Source organism: Mobula birostris, chromosome 26 (genome assembly GCF_030028105.1).
Source record: "Mobula birostris isolate sMobBir1 chromosome 26, sMobBir1.hap1, whole genome shotgun sequence".
Lineage (NCBI taxonomy): Eukaryota > Metazoa > Chordata > Chondrichthyes > Myliobatiformes > Myliobatidae > Mobula > Mobula birostris.
The window spans coordinates 51182546-51205332 of NC_092395.1; the positions used below are offsets into that span (position 1 = coordinate 51182546).

The 22787-nt window shown below is 39.8% G+C and overlaps 1 protein-coding gene across 1 annotated transcript in view; it reads right to left on the bottom strand.

Annotated features, from left to right (window-relative positions):
• Window positions 1–16872, bottom strand: part of LOC140188270 (low-density lipoprotein receptor-like) — a 134317-nt gene extending 117445 nt beyond the window's left edge. Inside the window, exon 1 of the mRNA XM_072244363.1 lies at window positions 16708–16872. Within this exon, the coding sequence (XP_072100464.1) occupies window positions 16708–16872 (165 nt within the window). The remainder of the gene's footprint in view (window positions 1–16707) is intronic.
• Between the last annotated feature and the right edge of the window lie 5915 nt (window positions 16873–22787).

A 22787-nucleotide genomic window follows, 5' to 3' on the forward strand; every position in this document is an offset into this window, starting at 1 on the left:
AAGAGATTGGTTTGACATGACCTACCATACTGACCATTATTAACCAGTCCATGTCTATCCAAATATTTACAGATCCAGCCCCTTAGAATACCTTCCAATAACTTTCCCACAACTGATTGTCAGACTCACTGGTCTATAATATCCTGGTTTCTGTTTAGAGCCTTTTTTAAACAGCAGAACAACATTGGCTATCCTCCAATCCTCTGCAACCTCTCCTGTCGCTAAGGATGTTTTAAATCTCTCTGCTAGGGCCTCAGCAATTTTTACACTTTCCAAGGGAACACATTGTCCGGCCTGGGGACTTGTCCTCCCAGATTTGCCTCAGGACAGCAAACACCTCCTCCTGTAATCTCTATGGGGTCCATGAAGTTGATGCCACTTTGCCTCAATTTTATAGACTTTGTATCCATCTCCTGAATTAATACAGGTGCAAAGACTGCATCTCCCATGTGTTTTGGATCTGCACATGGATTACCATTCTGGTCTTCCAGAGGACCAGTTTTGCCCCTTGCAATCCTTTTGCTTTTAACATATGTTACGTGTCCACAGTTTTGTTTTCCTGGGAGTCCATAGTTTCGTTTAATGTGGGTGTCACGTGTCTCCAGTTTTGTTTTACTGGGAGTCCACAGTTTCGTTTCTATTAGTGTTACCTTATGACATATGCCGATGGTATGGAAGAAATGTGGACATAGTGCTGAGAGAGGAGTTGAAGGAAAGAGAGAGAGAGAGTGAAGTTGCAGACTTTGAGCTATCAGGGAACAGCTCACAATTGAGAAGGGTAAAGTCTAATGTTTACCCATACTCAAAGGATTGGGTTAATCAGCAACACACTGTGCATTGTGGAGACATGTCTGTCCTTCGTACGATCCATGGGTATGAATAAAGTGACAGTCACTTTGTGAAATCGCTCTTCGTGGCCTTTGGAATAGTATTCCTCAGCTGGGATCTTCGATAATCATTCCTTCGTTCGCTAGCTGTAGAATCTTTGGAATTCGTCGTGATCGCCTCGTCGCTGCACTGTGAATCCACAAGTCTCTCCTCTCACCTATTTCGTGAACTACTGGGACTCTCTGAACTGCCACTTTAAGACTGTGCTTGAGTAAGATTTGTTAAGAATGGGTTCTAAGTTTGACTGTAAGGAAGCTATAGATGCATAACACTGTTAACTTCTGTTTAAGAGTAGTTTATTTAATTTTCTATATTTTTGAGTAGATGTAAATAAATATAGTGGTTTTAGTATTAAAACCTGACTCAATTTGTCATCTCTTGTTGCCGGTGTGTTACGTTACAAAATTGGGGGCTCGTCCGTGAAGTGAACAAAATTGGAGCTTATTGATTGATTGATTATCAATCTCATTGGCTACTACCCCTTTGATTTGCTTGTGTGGGGAAACCAGCAGCAATGGATATTGGGGCATTTCTGGCATTGCCAGACTCTAAGGCATTAGGGGATGCCAGAAAGGACGATTTGTTGGCCATTGCTAAGGGGCTGGGACTTACTGTGGTAAAACAGGATATGAAAAAGGTACAGATTCAGAAGATAATAGCTAAGCATTATATTTCTTTGAGGAGGTTTGAAGAGGGGGTGTTAGAAAGGTTTCCTGAAAGTAAACCCAGTGATCTTGAGCTCCAGTACAAGTTGGAAAAACTAAAGATGGAGGCTGAGGATAGGCGAAGACAGCAACAGCTCGAGTTTGAGTTACAATAAAAACAGCTTGAGGCTGAGGAAGCAGACAAACAGAGGGAAGAAGCAGAAAGACAAAGGTGGTTTGAGTTCGAGAAGATAGAGAAGTTGCAGCAAAGGGGTCTAGCGTTTGACTCTGGTGATAAGTTTGTTGCCAGTCGGGAAGTTAAATTGGTCCCTCCATTTGATGAAACTGAGGTTGATAAATACTTTCAGCATTTTGAGAAAGGGGCTCAGAGCCTAAAGTGGCCGGAAGGAAGCTGGCCTCTCTTGTTACAGAGTGTATTTAAAGGTAAGGCTCAACAGGCTTATTCTGCCCTATCAACTGAAGATGCAGCTAAGTATGAGATTGTGAAACAGGCTGTGCTTAAAGCCTATGAACTGGTTCCAGAAGTCTATAGGCCAAGGTTTAGGAATTTGAAGAAATCTGTGAACCAGACTTATGTGGAATTTGCTTATGAGAAATTTGTGTGTTTTGAAAGATGGTGCACATCAAAAAATGTGGATGGTAATTTTGAGAAACTGAAAGAGTTAATTTTAATTGAAGAATTTAAAAGGTGCGTCCATAATGATATAAAGGCATATTTAGACGAAAAGGATGCCGCCACTGTGCAAGAGTCTGCTAACTTAACAGATGAGTTTGCTTTAACCCACAAGGTTAAGTTTACCCTGAGTAAGACCTTCCAAAAGAGTAGCATGGATAGTCAGGGTAAACCAGAAATCAAATCTGGGTCTAGTGATGAAGGTAAGGGTGAAGGGAAACAATTAAAGAAGAAGCCCTCTGGTCCCAGTTGTCACTATTGTAGGAAACCTGATCATGTTATGGCTAACTGTTTCCTTCTGAAAAAGAACAAGGAAAAGAGGCAGTTCCAGATGCCTGTGTTCAAAAGGTTGAAACTCCTGTGATCCCACGGGGTTCTGCACATTCTGATGAAGCTCTGCCAAAGGCTAAGATGTCTGGTCAGGTTAGGAAAGAATTCCTTCATCTTATGTCAGATGGGTTTGTTTCAGTAAAGGAAGGGTCAACCTTGGTACCAGTGAGAATTCTTCAAGATACTGGGGCTTCTCAGTCACTTATGTTAGACAGTGTTCTAAAGTTTGGTGATGAAACTGCCATTGGTGAGGTAAATCTTATTCAAAGTATTGGGTGCGACGTTGTTCCTGTACCTCTGCACAAGGTAATTTTGAAGTCAGAGTTAGTTTCAAGACTTGTTAAAATAGGACTACGAGCCAGTTTACCAGTGGAAGGTGTTTCTTTGTTGTCAGGGAATGATCTAGCAGGTGGTAAAGTTGTTCCTGCAGTGCAGCTGACAACTAAGCCAATCAATGATGATTCAAAGATGGATTCTAACATTTATCCCTCGTGTGCAGTAACTCGAGCTAGGGCCAAGAAACTTGCCGATGCAGATGGTCCTGTGCAGCATGATTTGGCTACTCATGATAGCCCAAATAGGGAATCAGATTTTGATGACTTGTCAGGGACTTTTCTGTCTTCATTGTTTCACCAGGATCCAGGTATTAAATTGGATAATAAAGATTTATCTCTGTCTAGGAAGGAGTTTATAGCAGAACAGAGCAGAGACCCTGAGATTGAAGCTTTAAGAGAAAAAGCTCTCTCAGGTGAGGAGATTGATAAGTGACAGTAGGGTATTATTTCAAAGATGGAATGTTAATGAGGAAGTGGAGACCACCTGATATTCCTGAAAGTGAGGAATGGGCAATTGTTCACCAGGTTGTAGTTCCTAAAGCCTATAGGAATGAGATTTTAACTTTGGCCCATAGTAAACCCTTGGGTGGCCATCTAGGTGTGAATAAAACTGTGAACAAAGTTTCAAAACAATTCTTCTGGCCTAGGTTGAGGATAGATGTTGCAACATTTTGCAGGACTTGTCACACTTGTCAGGTTGTGGGTAAACCTAATCAGGTCACCCCAGTGGCTCCACTGCAGTCTATTCCTGCATTTGTTGAACCCTTTTCTAAAGTTATTGTGAATTGTGTTGGCCCATTGCCAAAGACTAATGCTGGTCATCAGTATTTGCTAACTATCATGTATACAGCATCTAGATCTCCAGAGGCAATACCTCTCAGAAATATAAAAGCCAAAACTGTGTCGAAGGCTCTCGTAAAGTTTTTTACTTTATTTGGTTTGCCTAAAGAAATTCAGTCTGATCAGGGGAGTAATTTTATGTCACGATTATTCCAGCAGGTAGTTTACAAACTGGGAGCCAAACAGATTATGTTGTCTGCGTACCATCCAGGATCCCAAGGGGCCTTAGAGAGATTCCATTCTACCCTCAAAACCATGATTAGAACATTCTGTATTGAAAATGAGAAAGATTGGGATGAGAGAGATCATTTGCTTTTATTTACAGTCAGAGAGTCAGTACAAGAGTCCCTAGGCTTTAGTCCCTTTGAACTTGTGTTTGGTCACCAGGTCTGAGGACCTTTGGCATTGTTAAAGGAACAGTGGGTTAACAATGACGCATGTTAATTTGCTAGATTATGTTTTGAAGTTCAAGGACAAATTGCAAAGGGCTTGCAACCTAGCAAAGAAAAGTTTAAAATCAGCCCTGGAAAGAATGAAAACTTGGTATGATAAACAAGCCAGAATGAGGTCATTCAAGCCGGGAGATAAAGTGCTTGTTTTGTTTCCTATACAAACAAACCCTCTACAAGCTAAGTTTCATGGTCCCTATGAAATTGTGGCTAAAGTTGATAATGTGCACTATGTAGTCAAAACAACAGATAGACGAAGACCAACCCAGCTTTGTCACATAAATATGCTTAAGCTGTATCATGAAAAACAAACTGCAGCTGTGGCGGTTGCTGTAAACAAAGATGGATGTGAGCTCTCTGGAAATTTATTAGCTGATCCATCTGAGGTTTATTTTAAACCGAACATTATTTCAGCAAGATTGACAAATTTGACTATTTTGGAAAATATTGATGTGAAACTGGCTCATTTATAGCCACAGCAGTGGCAGCAGATGAAGCAGTTAATTATGAAATCTAAGGATTTATTTTGTGATATCCCAAAAAGAACCACAGTGGCCTTACATGATGTAGATGTGAGTAACAAAAAACCTATAAAATAACATCCATATCGTATAAATATTGAAAAATGTAAACTTGCTGAGCAAGAAATTGAGTATTTGTTAGAAAATGATATTATTAGACGTTCTACTTCAGATTGGAGTTCATCTTGTGCCAGGGTACCTAAACCAGATGGTAGTATCAGATTCTGCACTGATTACCGAAAGGTGAATGTTGTTACAAAAAATGATGCTTATCCAATCCCTAGAGTGGATGATTGTGTAGACAAGGTTGGAAAAGCTAAGTTTCTTACAAAGATTGATCTTTTCAAAGGATATTGGTGTGTTCCATTAACGGATAGAGGTAGGGAAATTTCTGCCTTTGTGAAGCCTTCTGGGTTGTATGAATACAATGTCCTGCCATTTGGAATGAAAAATGCTCTGGGAACATTCTAGAGAATGATTAATTCTGTAATTCAAGGGTTAGAGCACACAGATGCCTATATTGATGATTTAGTCATGGGGAATGACATCTGGGAAGCCCATATCTCTGCAGTGGAACAGCTGTTTGAAAGGCTCTCAAAAGCCAACCGTACAATTAACCCAGCTAAGAGTGAATTTGGCCATGCCACTGTGACCTATCTTGGTTATGTTGTAGGTCAAGGCAGGTTGGCTCCTGTTCAGGCAATTTCTGATGTTCCCATTCCAACTGGGAAAAGGGCTCTTAGAAGATTTCTGGGAATGGCCGGATATTATCGCAAGTTCTGAAAGAACTTTGCTGATATTGTTCTCCCATTGACTAACCTCCTGAAGAATGGATGAAAAGTTTGTTTGGACAGAACCTCGTCAGGAGGCATTTGATAAATTGAAAGCTATCTTATGTCACCAACCTGTGCTCAGGTCACCTGATTTTGCCAAGCCATTCTCCATGGCTGTGGATGCCAGTGATGAGGCTGCAGGAGCAATGTTACTTCAAAGGATGATTATGATGATGTTGACCATCCTGTGGCTTACTTTTCGAAGAAATTCAATGAGCATCAAAGAAATTATTCCACTATAGAGAAGGAATTATTATCACTTATTTTGGCATTGCAGAATTTTGATGTGTATGTTTGCACAGCTCAGAAACCACTTGTTGTTTAAACAGATCATAATCTATTGGTGTTCTTGAGTAAGTTGAAAAACAGAAATAGAAGGTTGCTGAATTGGAGTTTGATTTTGCAAGAGTATGATCTCCTGATAACTCACATTAAAGGCAAAGATAATGTAATTGCTGATTGTCTTTCTAGATGTTAAACTTGCAATGTAATTTTAATAATGGAGTGGAATTTAAAATATGTTCCTGCAATATGTTGTATTAGTTTGTAGTGTGCTGTATGATAACCGTGTATGTATTGTTTCACATATTGTAGATTGTTGTTAAATTTTACTCTTACAGATCAAAATTTTCTCTTCTAGGGGGAGGTGTTATGTGTCCACAGTTTCGTTTTCCTGGGAGTCCATAGGTTCATTTAATGTGGGCATCATGTGTCCCCAGTTTCGTTTTACTGGGAGTCCACAGTTTTGTTTCTGTGAGCATTATCATATGATGTATGCCGACAGTATAAAAGAAATGTGGACATAGTGCTGAGAGAGAAGTCAAAGGAAAGAGAGAGGGTGTGAGGACTGCAGACTTTGAGCTATCAAGGAACAGCTCACGATTGAGAAGGGTAAAGTCTAATGCTTGCCCATACCCAAAGGATTGGGTTAATCAGCGGTACATGGTGCATTGTGGAGATGTGACTGTCCTTCGTACGATCCATGGGTGTGAATAAAGTGACAGTCACTTTGTGAAATTGCCCTTCATGGACAGTATTCCTCGGCTGGGATCTTTCGTAACCGTTTCTTTGTTCACTAGCTGTGGAATCTTTGGAATTCGTCGTGATCGCCTCGTCGTTGCACTGTTAATCCACATCTCTCCTCTCACCTATTTTGTGAATTACTGGGACTCTCTGAACTGCCACTCTAAGACTGTGCTTGAGTAAGATTGGTTAAGAACGGGTTCTAAGTTTGACTGTAAGAGAGCTATAGATACTGTTAACTTCTGTTTAAGAAAGTAGTTTATTTAATTTTCTATATTTTTGAGTAGATGTAAGTAAATACAGTGGTTTTAATATTAAAACCTGACTCAATTTGTCACCCCTTGCTGCTGGTACGTTACGAAATCATAACACATACCTGTAGAATCCCTGAGGATTCTCCTTCACCTTGGCTGCTAAGGCAACTTCTTATCACAAACAAGGGAAACACACACAAAATGCTGGAGGAACTCAGGGTCTTGGCTCAAAATGTCAACTGTACTCTTTTCCATAGTTGCTGCCTGGCCTGCTGAGTTCTTCCAGAATTTTGTGTGTGCAGCAAGGCAACTTCTTGCCTTCTTTTAGCCATCCTAATTTCTTTCTTAAGTGTTCTCTTGCATTTCTTGTACTCTATAAGCACCTTATTTGTTCCTACCTGCCCATACCTGCTATGCACCTTCTTTTTTTTCTTAACTGGGGCCTCAATATCTGTTTATAACCAAGGTTCCCTACAATTGTTATCTTTACCTTTTATTCTGGCAGGCACATACGAACTTAGTACTCTAAAAATTTCGTGGAAGGCCTTCCATTTACCATGTACACCTTTCTCAGAAAATAGCCTTTTGCAATCCACACTTGCCAGATATTTTCTGATACCATCAAAATTGGCCTTTCTCCAATTTCCAATCTCAACCAACAGACTAGACCTGTCTTTTTGCACATTTACTTTGAAACTGTGGTCACTGGATGCAAAATGTTCCCCAACACAAACTTCTGTCATCTGTCCTGTTTCGTTCCCTAATAGTAGATCCAGAATCGTATGCTCTCTTGTTGGGACTTCTACGTACTGACGAAGGAAACTTTCTTGGACACATTTGACAAACTTTATCCTATCTAGTCCTTTTACAGTATCAGATTCCCAGTCAATATGTGGAAAGTTAAAACTACCTACTATAACAACCTTATTTTTCTTGCAATATTCTGTGATCTCTCCTCTTTCAATATTTTTATTGATATTATATACATTTCATGAATACAAATACAAAATTCATAAGGATACAAGTAAATAATTAGAATTACATTACATTTAAATCACAGTAATATTATCACAGTATCCCATATTCCAAATCAATCATGTAGAAAAAAAGATTGAATATAGAAATGAAATAAAATAATTGTATTTTATTAAAACAAATCTACCCTCACTACCAAAATGAGCTGGTTGGTAAAAAAAAAGAAAGGGAAGAAAAAAGAAAAATACTTTACCATATGATATTATCATAATAATGGCTCAGGTCCATACTTTATTAACAGTTCAAAGATTATGAAAATAATTCAGAAAGGGTCCCCATGACATTAGAAAATCATGTTTAGAATCAAAAATCGAACAACAAATCTTCTCTAGATCAAGGTACAACATAACATCAGATAGCCATTGAACATGAGTAGGCGGAACGGCTACTCCTGGCCGTAAGAGACATAAAGGCCAATACCCGCAAATTAGATGGCTTCAATTTTGTAGCACTATCCTCAACAATACCAAACATGGCGGTCAAAGGATTGGGCTTAAAACTGACATTGAAAAGTACAGAAAAGCTTTGAAATACATCTTTCCAAAATTTTTCAAGGCTCGGACATGTCCAAAACATATGAATTAGTGTGGCCACTCCATTAGTACATCTATCACAGTAAGGGGAAATATCTGCGTGGAAAGGAGAGAGCTTGCCTTTAGACAAGTGAACTCTCTATACCACTTTGAATTGCAATAAAGAATGACGAACACATAATGATGAAGAATTAATCAATTTTAAAATAATCTTCCAGCTCTCTTCAGATATAAAAATCTGTAAAGGTTCACCAGATTGGTTCCTGGGATGGCAGGTCTTTCATATGATGAAAGACTGGGTCGACTAGGCTTGTACTCTCTGAAATTTAGAAGATTGAGGGGGGATCTGATTGAAACGTATAAAATTCTAAAGGGATTGGACAGGCTAGATGCAAGAAGATTGTTCCCGATGTTGGGGAAGTCCAGAGCGAGGGGTCACAGTTTGAGGATAAAGGGGAAGCCTTTTAGGACCGAGATGAGGAAAAACTTCTTCACACAGAGAGTGGTGAATCTGTGGAATTCTCTGCCACAGGAAACAGTTGAGGCTAGTTCATTGGCTATATTTAAGAGGGAGTTAGATATGGCCTTTGTGGCTAAAGGGATCAGGGGGTATGGAGAGGAGGCAGGTACAGGGTTCTGAGTTGGATGACCAGCCATGATCATACTGAATGGCGGTGCAGGCTGCAAGGGTTGAATGGCCGACTCCTGAATCTATTTTCCATTTTTCTATGTAAATCCTTTTCCCAATCTCCTTTAATTTTATCTAAAGAGGCCTTTCCCAGTCCAACAGTAGACCATAAATGTAAGATATTGAACCATTATCAAAGGGTTTCAGATTAAAAATTGTATCTATTATATTCTTATCTGGACTTGTAGGAAATGTATGTAATTGAGATCTTAAAAAATCTCTAATCTGTAAGTATCGGAAAAAGTGAGTATTCAAAAGGTTAAATTTCATTGAGAGTTGCATAAAAGAAGAGAGATTCCCTCCATCAGACAAATCCTGAAATCGTTTAATACCCAATCTATCCCATTCTTTAAAAGATAAGTCAATTGAAGATGGTTTAAAAAAACAATTAGAAAAGATGGGACTTGAAAAGGAGAATCTCAATAAACCAAAATGTTTTCTAAACTGTAACCAGATACTCAAAGTATGTTTGACCACCACATTGTCAGTTAGTTTACTTAAAGATAAAGGAAGTGAGGATTTGAGTAAAGAAATAATGGAAAATTTCATAACAGAGTTGACTTCCAAAGAAACCTATAGAGGGCAATCTAGGTAAGATATTCATTTTAATAGAATTAATTCAGCCAATCAGTGATAAAGAGAGAGGCAACCAATTAGAAAGTGCTTTTTTAAACATAATTCATTAAACTTAAAAAATTTTCCTGAAATAAATCTTTATAATTCTTAGTAATTGTTACTCCTAAATACGTAAATGGTTTTCTTAAAATTTTAATAGGAAGGTTAATATCAATTGGTATTAAATTGTTTAAAGGAAACAGTTCACTCTTAGACCATAAGACCATAAGACAAAGGAGCAGAAGTCAGCCATTAGGCCCATCGAGTCTGCTCCGCCATTTTATCATGAGCTGATCCATTCTCCCATTTAGTCCCACTCCCCCGCCTTCTCACCATAACCTTTGATGCCCTGGCTGCTCAGATACCTATCAATCTCTGCCTTAAATACACCCAATGACTTGGCCTCCACTGCTGCCCGTGGCAACAAATTCCATAGATTCACCACCCTCTGACTAAAAAAATTTCTTCGCATTTCTGTTCTGAATAGGCGCCCTTCAATCCTTAAGTCATGCCCTCTCGTACTAGACTCCCCCATCATGGGAAACAACTTTGCCACATCCACTCTGTCCATGCCTTTCAACACTCTTATGTAAATTCAAATTATATCAGGAGAATTGACTAAAATTAGTCAGTAAATGGAACACAAATGGTAAGGAGGTTGTAACATTAGATACAAAAAACAATAAGTCATCAGCATAGAGTGACACTTTATGAATAGAACCTCTCCTTAAAGTACCAGTAATCTCTTTAGACTCTTGACAAGCAATTGCTAAGGGTTCTAATACCAAATCAAAAAGCAGAGGGCTCAGAGGGCAACCTTGTCTAGTTCCACGTTGGAGTTTAAAGGGTTTAGAATTCTGAAAATTAGTAAGAACCCGAGCGGAGGGAGATAAATAAAGTAAATGTAATCCAATGAATAAAATTAGGTCCAAAATTAAATTTTTCTAAGGATGTAAATAGATAATTCCATTCAACTCTGTCAAAAGCCTTCTCCGCATCCAAAGATATCACACATTCCTTTCTTTTCAAATCTTTTTATTGTACATATATATATATAGGAAAAATAACATGAGTACATCAAAGTAACAACACTTACAATGCCTCAAAAAAACCCATCATCTTAAAGATTGAAAACAAAATTTTGTGATAACAAAAAAAACCTACTAAGCAGGAAAGTGAGAAAAAAAAAAGAACCCATTAGGTGTACAACCCCGGAGTCATGTGTCATACAAAATGCTTCTAAAAATAAACATCAAACCGCCAGCAAGAAAAGAAAATATAAAAAAGGAATTAATAAATGACGCAGATCGATTTGGAAGTCGCTGATTGGTTGAGCTCTTATCAATCATAGGATTTAAACAACAATTAAAATCCCCACCCATTATGAGCATATATTCATTTAAGTCAGGCAATAAAGTGAATACCTTTTTAAAAAAAGAAGGATCATCTAAGTTAGGACCATACAAATTAACCAAAACAACTTTTCTATTACAGATTGTTCCTTTAACAATTACGAATCTACCATTAGAATCTGATTCAATATCCTCTTGAATAAATATATTAGGTTTAATGAAAATAGGCACGCCTTTTGTTTTACTCTGAGAAGTGGAGTGGAATTGCAAACCATTCCACCATCTAAAAAATCTATTTTGATCTCCTGCCCTGATATGTGTCTCTTGAGCAAAAATTATATCTGGTTGGAATCGGTTAATAATTTTAAAAGTCTTCTTTCGTTTAAAAGGATGATTCCAACCACGTACATACCAACTTATTATATTAATCCGTTTGAACAGCATACTGTAATTTCATTCTACTTTATACATGCACAAAGCACATACCAATGCAGCATGATCAAAGATGGCGGCGATGAAGAATACAACCAAATAGAAAACACGCTTGCTCCGGAACCACCCAATGGGAAAATCTAACTCTAAACCCACCCACCCACACCCGGAAACCCGAAAAAGGCAAGTGATCTACGATAGAATTCAAAGCTGCTGACTGTTCTGTCTGTGTTTTCTTTCCCTCCCCCCAGTTAGTAAAAAAGTAGAGTGACCTTGTGAGGAAGACAATAAATTCTCAGGAAAAAAAGGTATTTACAGTCCATCGACTGACAAACAAGAAAGAACCAAAATAATGTTATCTCTTAGAGAGAAAAACCAGCGCCATGTTTAAGTTTAATATTAATTCCCTAAAAAAGCTTTAAATTCAGTTATAAAATGTTATAATAGAACAGAAAAATATATAAAAAGCCCTGTTAGTAGGAAAAACTACCAATTAGCTACAAAGTATTAAATTAAAGAAACAAATCGCCTTATCTTCTTCCCTCAGTCATAAAATGTCCAGAGATCATTTGAGCAGAGACACTTAAACCCTAAATCTTTCCAAAGGAAAACCAATAATACGCAATAAAAAACAAGTCTCCGTGTTCTTTAATTAGACTGTCGATGAAATATATAAGTGACCTTCATAAATCTTCTTTCCAAAATGCGAATAATATAGAAATAGCCAAACAGCTTTTCAAATGGATCATTCAACAGTGGTGTCGGTGACAGCGGCAGGCAAAGCCTGAACAAAATCCAGTGCAGCTTTTGGATCAAAAAAAGTACGAGGAGGAGAATTAGGAGGAAAAATTTTAAGTTTTGTCGGATACCTCAAAGACGGAAAAAGATTCTTATCATATGCTTGTTTCATTACCAGGGCAAATTTTGATCTTTGTTCCATTATCTCTCTTGGATAATCTTCATAGAAGCGGAGCTCAGATTCCAAAAATCTAAAAACTCTCTGTTTTCTTGCCTGTCGTATTATTTGATCCTTAATTTTAAAGTGATGAAAGCAAACCAGAACAGATCTTGGTTTACTAGAGTCCTTCAATTTCGAGATAAACGCCCTGTGTGCCCTTTCTATAGCAGGCAGCTTTGATAGAATGGCAGGAAATAAAGTGTGGAAAAGCTTACCAAAGTAAGCCGTTAGATCTGCATCTTCAGCTCCTTCCTGCAGCCCAACAATTCTTATATTTCTTCGTCGAGACCTAGTTTCCAAGTCTATAATCTTATTTTGATATCTTTCCAAAGGAGTTGTAGCTTCAGACAGCTTTTGCTTAGTTATCTTCAATTCCTCTTCATGTGAAATAACTTGAGTTTCCAGGTCTTTAAGTTTTCCCAGAAATGACTTCATTTCATTACTATTCTTTTCCAGTTGGTCTTTAATTGATCCATTCTGATCCTTAATTGAATTCAATGTCCGAACGATATCTTCAGCCCACGATGGCATTTCATCAGATCTTTCCTTTTGCACCTTTCCTTTCCCATTACCTTTATCACTAGGTTCAAGTAAATTCTTCCCACTTCTTGTAGACATGGACATATAGATCACCCTCATGAATCAACAAGTAAAAATTTTAAATTCAAAGCTTAAACTAGGGGGAAAGAAAGAAAACTAAGAGCAGCAGAAAAATACTGCTACTCCATTAGCAGACAGGGGCGGTCCTCCAATATCACACATTCCGATATTTCCTTAGATGGAGAGTGCATAACATTTAACAAATGCCGTATAATAAAATAGGTACATCGATTTTTAATAAACTCTGTCTGATCATTTGAAACTATAGAAGATGTGATATTTTCAAGTCTGCGAGCCTACAATTTAGATAAAATGTTAGTATCAAAATTGAGTAAAAAGATAGGTCTATACAAAGAAATGGAAGCTTCATAAAAAGACTGCAGTAATCTTCCTACCATAAAGGAATCTGTAAGGGTAGAACATAAGTGTGGTATAAGCAAGGAGGGAAAAGCCTTATAAAAGTCTCCAGAGATTCTATCGGGTCCTGGGGATTTCCCAGAATGCAATTCTTGAATAGCCTGAGCAATTTCCTCCTGGGAAATGGGTTGATCCAATTGCCTACGATCATCTATCGAAAGATTAGGAATATTTAATTGATCTAAAAATTATTCATTGCAATATTATCATTAACAGAGTCAGAACTATACAATTTAGAATAAAATTCCCTAAAAGTGTCATTAATTTCAAGGTGATCAGTTGTCATGTCCCCATTAATTTTACGTATTTTTTTTAATTTGCCGCTTGGCATTTATAAATAGTTTCAATTGATTAGCCAGTAGCTTGCCAGTTTTATCTCCGTGAATATAAAATTGACTTCTATCTTTTAAAAGTTGGCTTTCAATTGGATACGTTAAAAGAAGATCATATTTAGTTTTAGTTTCAATACGTCTGTCATATGTTTCAGGATCAGGTGCTGAAGCATATTTATGGTTCAGTTGTTTTAACTGATTAGCTAGTTTGTTTCTCTCTTTGTTAACTTTTTTAATGATGTTTGCAGTATAAGAAATAATTTGACCCAGATGTATGCTTTAAAAGTATCCCATATAATAAAACTAGACGTCTCTTCCAACGTATTTTCTTCAAAAAAGGAGTAATTTGATTCTCCATAAATTTTAAAAAGTCCTCATTGGATAACAGAGTTAAATTAAATCACCAAGATCTACTCATAGGGATAGGACCAGGAAGATTTAAAGATAGAAGTACAGGAGAGTGGTCAGAAATAGAAATCTCTTTATATTTGATCGATTTAACCAATGGAATCATTTGCCTGTCAATAAAAAAACAATCCTGGTATAAGAATGATGAACATGAGAGAAAAAAGAATACTCCCTGTCCGTCAGATGCAGAAAACGCCAAAGATCAACTATATCACATTTAGTTAGAAAGGATTGGATAAACAAAGCTGATTTATTAAGTGTGGCTGGTTTGACAGATGGGTGATCTAATACTGGATCTAACCAGCAGTTAAAATCTCCTCCCATCACAAGAGAGTAAGTACACAAATCTGGCAAAAATGAAAATAGACGTTCAAAAAATCCTGGATCGTCTACGTTGGGGGCATATACATTAACAAAAACAATCAATTTACTGTCTAAACTCCCTGATACAATAACAAATCGATCATTATGGTCCGAAACAACTTTATGCTGAACAAAGGAAACTGTATTATCTACAAAAATCGAAACTCCACGTGATTTTGCATTAAACAAAGAATGGAATTGCATACTCTTCCACCGAGTAAAAAAACGTAAGCTATCACAACTGCGTATGTGCGTTTCTTGAAAGAAAATAATGGGTGCTTTTAATTTTTTAATATAAGCAAACACTTTGTTCCGCTTAATGGGGTGATTCAGCCCTTTCACATTCAAACTAAATAAGTTAATATTTCGAACCATTTTAAATACCAATCAACATGTAATTAAAAGATCCGGCCATAAGTTATTAAAACTAGAAAGCAAACCATAAGGTAAAGTAATCAAACAGGCAATCGTATAATCAACCCAACACAGCTCCCAGAGAGAAATAGGCCCTACCCCCTCACCCACCCAAAGCGAGAAAGCCGACCAACGGGCAGTCAGTGAGCTAAGAACTAGGTTCCCTCCCCAAAAAACCCTGTTGACAAAAACTCCGGTCCTACAAGGTCATTATGTCTCTATGAAGACACAACATAAAAAGAAAAATAACTCAGTATTCGAAAATATAAAAGGATGAGTTTGAACAAATTCAAAGAAAGCTTTATTAAAATAAAGCCTCAAAAAGGGATATAATAAAAAGGTATCAAAAGAATACAAAAGACAATATATGAACAGCCAAAACGTAAGCTTATTGAAACCTTATTTCAAATACATATTAACAGAAGAAAAAATTGATCAAATAAGAAATGTAACAGTTTTAGACTTCATCCTTCAGAAACTCTTTTGCTCCTTCAACCGACTTTATTCTTTTTCACAAACTGTTCTTCAAAACAATACTCAGACAGGCGGGAAACCAAAGGGATGGTTTATATGCTTTATTGTAGAATTCCAATATAAGTTCTTTATATTTCATGCAATCAGCTATAACTTCAGGCGAATAATCTTCCACAAATCTGTCCTTGTAACTTTGGAAATCGATCATTCCTTGTCGATGGGTATGGTGAATTAAAAGATCCTTAATACGAAATTCATGAAAACTTAGAATGACCGAGCTGGGTCTGGCTGCCGAAAACAATGGCTACGAAGTCGGTGAGCGATATGCTCGATTGAGCTTCGGCTCAGAAGTAAATAAAGCAGGGGATAGCTGTTTCAGAAAGTTTGCAAAGAACTTTGTAGGGTCAGTGCCTTCAATTGATTCTTCAAGACCCAGAATTAGCAAGATATTTCTCCTGGTTCTATTTTCTAGACTGAGAATCCTTTCCATAATTTTATATTGGATAAAGATAACTCCTTGCAGAGTTTAATTGTATCGTCAACGTCCTCTTCAAGTGTCACCAGCTTTGCAGTATTTTCCTGAATTCGGTTCTCATGCTCAGATAAAGTTTATTGAATTGTATCCAATTTGCTGTTAACTCGTTGAAACTCCTCAGAAAATTCCGATTTTTGCCGTTTAAGGAAGTCACTGATTGAATCCAAAGTGACTGGGGATTCATCTTCTGTTTCCCTTTCTTTTGCAGAAGCTTTAGTTCTTTTCCCAGCCATAGTAGAGCAGTATTAAAGTATTATAATAAGGTTTCAAAAAAAAAGACTGTTAGGAGACAATTAAGTAAACAGGGTAGGAGCAATCTGAAACGATGTCACTCTATCAGCTGCCAACAGGGCTCTCACGATCTCTTTACAAATTTGTTCCTCTAAATCACTAGGACTGCTGGATGGTCCGTAATATAACCCCGTTAACTGTTACGAGACAGTTTCTGGGATTTAGATATTCAAACTCCCTGGAGTATGGCTAGCTGGCGCTGCTCCTTTAAGGGTTTAGTATGGTCCTGCTGATTGGTAATCATATATTGAGCGGTAAGAATTGAGTATTTAAGGATCACCTGAACTGTGGTTTGTTGCTCACTGGTAAGCCAGCTTGTGATCATTCAGTGTTTGTTTTGAGGTCAGATCCACGGTAATATTGTGTCTTGAACCTTGCTTTGGATATCCCTGCATTTGGGTCCAATTCATCTTTGTCAATGACTCTTGTCATATTATAATTAAGCCAACCTGGACCCAGTGGAATTTCAGAATCTTTTGTCTGCTGTGGCCAGCCACAGTGCAAGGATTTCCAGACAAGTCCTGGAAATTCATGACCTCCAGGTAGCCGTCATCATCTTTTGCAAGGAAGAAACCAGGGTTGCTCAGGAGAGCCTGTTGGTTGTTCTGTGACATCTTCCAACACCAGAGAGATTTGTCGGTGACCCAGGTTCTTGTCATTGTTTCCTCAAGCAATGCTCATTCACGTTTGAACTCCAGCCATCCTGGTTCCCTTTGGAGTGTGGAAAGATGGCCTTCAATATTTCTCTTCTGATTGGAAGAGCCCTGGCCTGGGCCACTGCGCATTGGGAATGTAAGGTATAGACTGGTTTGGGTTCAGAGGAATGCATGGCCACCATAAAGAAGAGATGAAGGAGAATTCCAGCCAGGAAGCACCCCACAGAGCTGAAGATCTCTCCGCACTTGAGTCGCCTCAGCACCAAACAGCAGACCTAGTGAGTTCCTCTTCGGCCACCCCAATCCATTCGTCAAGGAAGGACAGAATCAAATGGCCTAGGTCGTCAGACAACAGTGCCTGGATGCAGTTCGATGATGATCTAGACAGCATCCTGGAAGTTGCCTTAGCAGGTCCAGTACACAGAAAGATCGACTCACTCATAGCCATAGCGTACAATCTAGCTAAGGAACGATTTGGCCCAATGGAGCAGAGAAGCCAGCCCGAGTTACCGCAGCAACCAAATAGGAGGGAAATGGAGATTCGTTGCTTGAGAGGCGAATTAAAGGTGTTCAACAAGAGGTTTAAAACCAGCTCACCGACCGAAAAAGAAGGTATCAAGGACTGAACCAGTATGTTGCGGGAAAAGCTGTGCAAACTCCAGAGGGCAGAACATCTGCGAAAGCAAAGAGGGAAGAAAGAGAAAAGGCGAGCGCAGTTTGTGAGAGATCCATTCAGCTTCACCAGGATTCTTCTCGGCCAACAAAACTCTGGTATACAATCCAGCTCAAAGCCAGAGGTAGAGGAGTCCCTGCGGGAGGCACACAGCGACCCACGGAGGGGTCAGGGGAGTTCCTGCGGGAGGCACACAGTGACCCACGGAGGGGTCAGGAACTAGGAACCAGTCGGGCTGTGCGTAGACCGGAAAATCCATCAATTGTGCTGAATGTGAAGGAGCCTACATGGCAGGAAATCCAGGACATTATCTGGAAAGCTAAAGCATCAGTTGCCCCAGGCCCAAGCGGCATACCTTATAAGGGGTATAAGAAATGACCAGATTAGATTATGAGGACACACAGTCCTCTTTTATTGTCATTTAGTAATGTATGCATTAAGAAATGATACAACATTCCTCCAGAATGATATCACAGAAACACAAATCAAACCAGGACTAAAAAAACTGACGAAAACCACATAATTATAACATATAGTTACAACAGTGCAAAACAATGCCGTAATTTGATGAAGAACAGACCATGGGCACGTTAAAAAAAAGTCTCAAAGTCTCTTGAAAGTCCCATCATCTCACACAGACGGTTGAAGAGAGAAATTCCCTTCCATGAGCTTCCAGCGCTGCAAACTTGCCGATGCAGCATCCTGGAAGCACCCGACCACAGTCCAACTCTGGGTCCGTCCGAAAACTTTGAGCCTCCGACTAGCCCTCCAGCACTGAGCACCGAGCACCATCTCTGTTGAGCGCTTCGACCCCAGCCCCGGCAACAGGCAATAGGCAAAGCTGAGGATTTGGGGCTTACCCATCTGGAGATTCTCGATCGCACAGTAGCAGCAGCAGCGAAGCAGGCATTTCAGAAGTTTCTCCAGATGTTCCTCCGTGCTTCTTCACGTCTGTCTCCATCAAATCAGGATTGTGCACAGCATCCTAGTTCACAAATACAATATCATTTGGAGCGGCCGTACGCGCTGCATCACGCCGCCATCTTCTCCTCCCCTCAGTTCTCTCAGTCCCCTCAGAGCTTAAGGAGACTCTACTTTTCACCAAACACTTGAGCAAAATTCTACGGATAAAGTCTTGACAGTCTCCCGGCTGGTTGCATCATGATTTGGTTCAGCAATTCAAATGTACAGAAATGGAAGAAGCTGCAGGAGTAGTACTGTCAGCCCAATACATCATGGGCAGCTCCTCCCCACCATTGCTAGTATCTACAGGAAGCATTGTCTCAGAAAGGCAACATCAATCTTCATCATCTGGGCCATGCCTTCTTCTTGTAGCCTGTGGTCTTACGCCATCAGGTTCCATTCAGCCATTTAGTTCTTGAGCCAACAGGCACAGCTCTCATCGCTGCTTCAGTTTTGCAACACCATGCCATTTCGACCATGTTGCACTCCAATCCTGAGGACTGGCCAATGGCTAATGTGATCCCACTTTTTAAGAAAGGAGGGAGGGAGAAAACAGAGAACTATCGCCCTGTTAGCCTAACATCAGTAGTGGGGAAGATGCTAGAGTCCATTATTAAAGATGAAATAGCGGCATATCTTGATAGCAGTGATAGGATTGGGCCGAGCCAGCATGGATTTACCAAGGGCAAATCATGCTTGACTAATCTATTGGAGTTTTTCAAGGATGTAACCAGGAAGATAGACGTGGGAGATCCAGTGGATGTGGTGTACCTTCACTTTCAGAAGGCATTTGATAAGGTACCACATAGGAGACTGGTGGGCAAAATCAGATCTCATGGCATTGGGGGGAGGATATTGACATGGATAGAAAACTGGTTGGCAGATAGAAAGCAAAGGGTAGCGGTGAATGGGTGTTTCTCGGAATGGCAGGTGGTGACTAGTGGGGTGCCACAGGGCTCGGTATTGGGACCACAGCTGTTTATGATTTACGTCAATGATTTAGAGGAAGGCATTGTGAATAACATCAGCAAGTTTGCTGATGATACTAAGCTGGGTGGCAGTGTGACATGTGATGAGGATGTTAGGAGAATTCAAGGTGACTTGGACAGGCTGGGTGAGTGGGCAGAAACTTGGCAGATGGCGCTTAATGTGAATAAGTGTGAGGTCATTCACTTTAGGAGCAAGAACAGGAAGGCAGATTATTATCTGAACGGTGTGGAGTTAGGTAAGGGAGAAATACGAAGAGATCTAGGAGTACTTGTTCATCAGTCTCTGAAGGTGAATGAGCAAGTGCAGCAGGCAGTGAAGAAGGCTAATGGAATGTTGGCCTTTATTACAAAGGGAATTGAGTACAAGAGCAAGGAAATCCTTTTGCATTTGTACAGGGCCCTGGTGAGACCACACCTGGAGTATTGTGTGCAGTTTTGGTCTCCAGAGTTAAGGAAGGACATCCTGGCTGTGGAGGAGGTGCAGCGTAGGTTCACTAGGTTAATTCCTGGGATGTTCAAACTGTCTTACGCAGAGAGGTTAGAGAGACTGGGCTTGTACACGCTGGAATTAAGGAGATTGAGGGGGGATCTGATTGAGACATTTAAGATTATTAAGGGATTGGACAAGATAGAGGCAGGAAATATGTTCCAGATGCTGGGAGAGTCCAGTACCAGAGGGCATGGTTTAAGAATAGGGGTAGGTCATTTAGGACAGAGTTGAGGAGGAACTTCTTCTCCCAGAGAGTTGTGGAGGTGTGGAACGCGCTGCCTCAGAAGGCAGTGGAGGCCAATTCTCTGGATGCTTTCAAGGAGGAGCTAGATAGGTATCTTATGGATAGGGGAATCAAGGGTTATGGGGACAAGGCAGGAACCGGGTATTGATAGTAGATGATCAGCTATGATCTCAGAATGGCGGTGCAGGCTCGAAGGGCCGAATGGTCTACTCCTGCACCTATTGTCTGTTGTCTATTGTTTTGTTCTTTCCTGTATAACTTACTTTCATGTTTTTCTTGTGAGTTTTGATTATCCAGTGCTATGTACGTGTGATACTACTGTAAGAAATATTTTTATTTCAACTGCGCATACATATACTTGTCCTTATGACAATAAACTTGACTTTGGACTTGTCAGAGCTGCTGCTTACTAAAGAGAGACAGGAATCACTCCTGAAAGCACTAAACTCTCAACCATCGCCAGTGTCTGTGCAATATCATCACCACTCAGTTCTAGATACACTCTCAAAGTCTCTTTGAAAAAATGTAACATCTTCAGAGTTCCCTGGGAATTACTGGTCTGTCATTGTTCAGAATAGAAGGGTATCTGATGCAGAGTGCCTTAAATGTTTTAAAAGGGAGCTTATGGAGATAAGACTGTAAGAGATAGGAGCAGAATTAGGCCAGACAGCCCATTGAGGCTGCTGCACCATTCCATCAAAACTAATCCCTGATCCCACTCAACCCCATACACCTGCCTTCTCACCATATCCTTTGATGCCCTGACTGATCAACTTCCGCCTTAAAGATATCCACGGACTTGGCCTCCACCACAGTCTGTGGCAGAGCATTCCACAAATTTACTACTCTCTAGCTAAAAAAATACCTCCTTACCTCTATTGTAAAGGGTTGCCCCTCAATTTTGAGGCTGTGCCCTCTGGTTCTGGACACCCTCACCATAGGAAACATCCTCTCCACATCCACTCTATCTAGTCCTTTCAACATTTGGTAAGTTTTAATGAGATACCCAAATGTTCTTTTAACTTCCAGTGAGTACAGGCCCAAAGCTGCCAAATTCTCCTCATATGTTAACCCCTTCATTCCTGGAATCATTCTCGTGAACCTCCTGTGGACTCTCTCCACTGGCAGCACATACTTTCTGAGATATGGGGCCCACAACTGTTGGCAATATTCCATAGGATTTTATCTTGTTAGGCAGCCTCATGTGTGGTACCTTTGAGTTTGCCGAGCACTTTCCCCTTTGTAATAGCAACGGCACTCACTCCTGCTCCCTGACACTCACAGACCTCTGGTACACTGCCAGTGTCTTCCACAGTAAAGACAGATGCAAAATACCCATTAAGTTTATCGACCATTTCTTTGTCTCCCATTACATGAGAATTGAATCAGAGTCAGCATGGTTTCTGTGAAGGGAAATCTTGTCTGACAAATCTGTTGAAGTTCTTTGAAGAAGTAACAAGCAGGGTGGACAAAGTGGATGTCATTAACTTGGATATTCAGAAGGCATTTGGTAAAATGCCACACATGAGGCTGCTTAACAAGATAAGATCCGGTGGCGTTACTGGAAAGATACTGGCACGGAGAGAGGAATGGCTGAAAGGTAAGAGACAGTGAGTGGGAATAAAGGGGCCTTTTCTCGTTGGCTGCCAGTGACTAAGGTGTTCCTCAGGGTCAATATTGCAACCGCTACTTTTTCACATTGTTTGTCAATGATTTGGATAATGGAGTTGATGGTTTTGTGACAAAGTTTGTGGATGATACAGAGATAGGTGGCGGCGGGGGGGGCAGGCGGGGAGGTGGAGCAATGTGATTGCAATGTGATTGCAGCAGGACTTAGACAAATTGGAAGAATGGGCAAAAAAGTGGTGGATGGAATACAGTGTTGGAAAATGTATGAAAATGCATTTTGGTAGAAGGGACAATGGTGTGGGCTATTATCTAAATGGGGGGAAGGTTCAACCATCAGAGGTGCAGAGGGACTTATGCAAGAATCAGAATCAGGTTTATCATTACCGGCATGTGACGTGAGATTTGTTAACTTAGTAGCAGCAGTTCAATGCAATACATATTTCAATACATATATTGAAAAGATTAAAAAAATGCAGAAACAGAAATACTGTATATTAAAAAAAAGTAAGGTAGTGCCCATTTAGGAATCAGGTGGCAGAGGGGAAGAAGCTGTTCCTGAATCACTGAGTGTGTGCTTTCAAGCTTCAGTATCTCCTACCTGATGGTAACAGTGAGAAAAGAGCATGCCCTGGGTGCTGGGGTCCTTAATAATGAACGCTGCCTTTCTGAGACACCACTCCCTAGGCTCCCTAAAGATGTCCTGGGTACTTTGTAAGCTAGTGCCCAGGATGGAGCTGACTAGGTTTACAACCTTCTACAGTTTCTTTCGGTCCTGTGCAGTAGCCCCTCTTTACCAGACAGTGATGCATTCTGTCAGAATGCTCCCCATGGTACAACTATATAAGTTTTTGAGTGTATTTGTTGACATGCTAAATCTCTTCAATC